This window comes from Zea mays, chromosome 3, assembly GCF_902167145.1.
Source record: "Zea mays cultivar B73 chromosome 3, Zm-B73-REFERENCE-NAM-5.0, whole genome shotgun sequence".
Classification (NCBI taxonomy): domain Eukaryota; kingdom Viridiplantae; phylum Streptophyta; class Magnoliopsida; order Poales; family Poaceae; genus Zea; species Zea mays.
The window spans coordinates 24,010,033-24,013,299 of NC_050098.1; the positions used below are offsets into that span (position 1 = coordinate 24,010,033).

The following is a 3,267-nucleotide window of genomic DNA, read 5'->3' on the forward strand; positions in this document are numbered from 1 at the left end:
ACAAAGTTTATTTTGGTTGTTTGGTCATTTATTTATCTCACATGATGGTTCTAACAATATGCATAAATTCTATACGTCTCTCTCGTAGTTTCATAAACTACGAGAGAGATATAAGTTTTATAAACAAATTTATTTTTATTTTGTTATATGAAGAAATGTTCAATATATAAATTGTATATCATGATGAGTTATACAAATTTGTAGTTGAAAACTTTTCATTTGAATTAATTTACTACTTTAAAATGTGATTTTAAATTGTCTTTGCCTAGTGTTAGAAAAAAACACTCGACAAAGAGCTTTTTGCCGAGTGTTGTATTTGTGACACTCGGCAAAGAGCTCTTTACCGAGTGTCAAAAGAGTTTCTTGCCGAGTGTCAAAAATAAAACACTCGGCAAAGAGCTTCTTCGCCGAGTGTTTTCTTTTACCGAGGGTTTTTTGTGTGGCACTCGACAAAGAGTTTCTTTGCCGAGTGCCCAAAAAAAGTACTCGGCAAAGAATATGGCACTCGACAAAGAGCCAAATTCCGGTAGTGATTAGACACAACTCAAATAATAAATGTATCATATCCGAACCTAAAGAGAAAATATGAAAATAAACACGGAACCATGATATCCATCCATATTACACTGTTTCCCGTGGTTCCCGAGCGCGGATGCGAAAACAGGTGACGCAGAGATGAGCTTGTCCCGGATACGGCTAGAGATGGCCAAACGGGCCGCCCGACCCATTTTAGGCCCGGACTGCTAGGCACGATTAGTAAACTAGACCGGACTGTCTAAGCCCGTGGGCTCGTTTCCATGTTCCAGCCCGGCCCGCTGCGAGCCTAAATGGACTGGGCCGGTATGGTACGCACGGAAAAAGCGGGCTAAAAACGGTCTAAACGGACCGGTAAGCACAGTTTACTGCAAAAAAGCGGGCTTGACGGGGCTTATAGGTAAACGGGCCATGCCAGGCTAACCCGTCGTGCTTAGTTTCCTGTCGGAGCCCGGCCCGAGCCTATATAAAAGCGGGCCAGACCGGGCTCGTTCCGGGCCAAAAATACATGATTCGGACCCGTCTTTGGTGCTTTATGTACATCTATAGATAGCCTTTATCCCAACGCCTAGCGAAAAGAGGGGGAGAAGGGAGGGAATATGCAGATTTGAGGGAGAGAGAGGGAGGGGATGCCCCTCTTTAACAACCACATCCAGTGGTTGTTGGATGACGCTACAGTTGCGGCGTATGTCGCTAAAACAATATATTCAAGACGCGTTTCGCGTTCTGTTGGAATCAGCATGAAGCTGAAGCCATGAACACATAGCCTCACTATCTTTTTAAGCGAAAACGAGTTCTATAGAAATGCACGTGTGCATACAAGCAGAAAGGAGAAGGCCTGGATCACCACCATACCTGCTAGCGACACAGCAGGTACAAAGTCAGCTTTTATAAAAAACTGCTTCCTGAATCCAGCCATTTGGGTCTAGATTTTAGTTTTTATGGAGCAAAAGCCAAACCAAACACATTTTAAGATAGGGATTCAGATGTTTTCTTAACATGCGTGATAACATCTTTTTTTTAATTGTAATACTAGGGGACAGTGTTAACCCCACAAATCGAGTTTTTATTTGTAGGGGAGAAATATCGTAATAACACATCTGTACGTGCGCCTGACATTTATTTTATTCCATCTCGACTGGGAAGGGACACCCAATCAAACATGCAAAACAACAGCAAGAGCTAGCTTATTGGTGGCTGCCTGCCTGCTTATAGCAAGGCGGACGGACGGAGGAGCATGGAAGGATCCATCGGCTGTGCCGCTGTGGATGAGTCTAGTGGATCTTGCAGCCGCAGTTTTCGGGGAGGAAGTCGCGGCACCTGTACTTGGTGGTGCCCTTGTCCGTGGACACGGGGACGCAGTTCTTGCAGGTGGCGGCGCACTTGGTGAGGAGGTCGTCGCAGGTCCACACGCCCGACCAGCTGGTGCACTCGCCGCACCAGCACTGCTTCTTCGTCGTCGGCCCTGCGCGGCAGCATCATGCGTACTCGCTTTATTTCGTCACATGCACCCCGCACATATATACGCGCAGATTAACTGTATACACACGAGCTAGCAGCGTCCAATCAAGCTAGCAGCCAGCTAGATGAAATCTCGGCAAGCACACGTACCTGCAGGTCCTTTGGCCACGGCCGCAGAGACCAGAAGGGCCTGGAGAACTAGGATCGCCAACAGAGTGCTGCTCTTCATCTTCTCGACCTCTCGCTCTACCGCTTGCTGCCGACCTCTACTACAAGAACGCAAGCTTCGAGTTCGTCACTGCTGAGAAGCACACGTAACTAGGTACTCAATATATAGGCCGGGTGTGTCCTGATCGATCGGGCCGGGACACATGCCATGTGCACCGGGACTGGCATCTATCTTTTTTTATTTGAAAAAACACGTGTTACGCGAGTCACTGCCAGTAGATCGATCGAGTCGTGGAGCTGAGTGCATGCATATCCATCATTTTTCTGTAGCCCGCACTAGCATACAGAGGTCGCTCTAGATGGTCCAAAATGGACTGCGGTTACACCGACACCGGCACCATCATACAGAGGTTAGTGGGTGTTCAAACATCGGGTCGGGCACCAGCGTACTCGGTACGGTAATTTTTTTATCGAGTGTGAGTGTGTGACTTGATAAAAGAAAACTCGGTAAATTGTACATCGCAACTGTTTCTTTGTTGAATACTTTTTGTCTTTATCGAATGTCACCTGGTGCTCGACAAAAAAAAGTCGTCATGACAACGACAAGTGATGATGACGGACACTTTTGCCATGTGTACTTACTGACATTCGGCAAAAGAGTTTTTGTCGAGTGTCTACTATCCTACCACTCAACCAAGAAAGCTTCAGTGGGCCCCACGGAAGCCTCGGTACCAAGAGCCGCAAACTGACGTTCAATAAAGAGAGAGCCTTGACGAGTGTCTGTCAGCTTAGCACTCGGCAAAGAGAGCACCAGTGTGAGCCTCTTTGCCAGTTTCTTTGCCGAGTGCGCTGATCGGCACTCGACAAAGGGAGCTTCTTTGCCGAATGCTCTGATTGAGACACTCGACAAAGGTAATGTCCATCAGCTGCTGACGAAGCTTTGCCGAGTGCTGGTCAGAGCCATTTTTATGCCGAGTGTTCGACGCTCCGAAAAGACTGTTTTCGTCGAGTGCTTTCTTTTGCCGAGTGTGATGTTCGGCAAAGCACACATTTTGCCGAGTGTCCGATAAACTCGGCAAATCTATAGGCACTCGGCTAAGAGCC

At 47.2% G+C, this 3,267-nt stretch overlaps 1 protein-coding gene across 1 annotated transcript; it reads right to left on the reverse strand.

Moving 5' to 3' along the window:
• Positions 1–1,522: 1,522 nt before the first annotated feature.
• On the reverse strand, positions 1,523–2,474 carry LOC103649857 (Bowman-Birk type wound-induced proteinase inhibitor WIP1). Its single transcript, NM_001330776.1, has 2 exons — positions 2,146–2,474; positions 1,523–1,999 (listed from the first exon to the last, which is right to left on the reverse strand). Exons 1-2 carry the CDS (start codon positions 2,222–2,224, stop codon positions 1,809–1,811), a joined length of 270 nt encoding a protein of 89 aa, NP_001317705.1. The 5' UTR covers positions 2,225–2,474; the 3' UTR covers positions 1,523–1,808.
• Between the last annotated feature and the right edge of the window lie 793 nt (positions 2,475–3,267).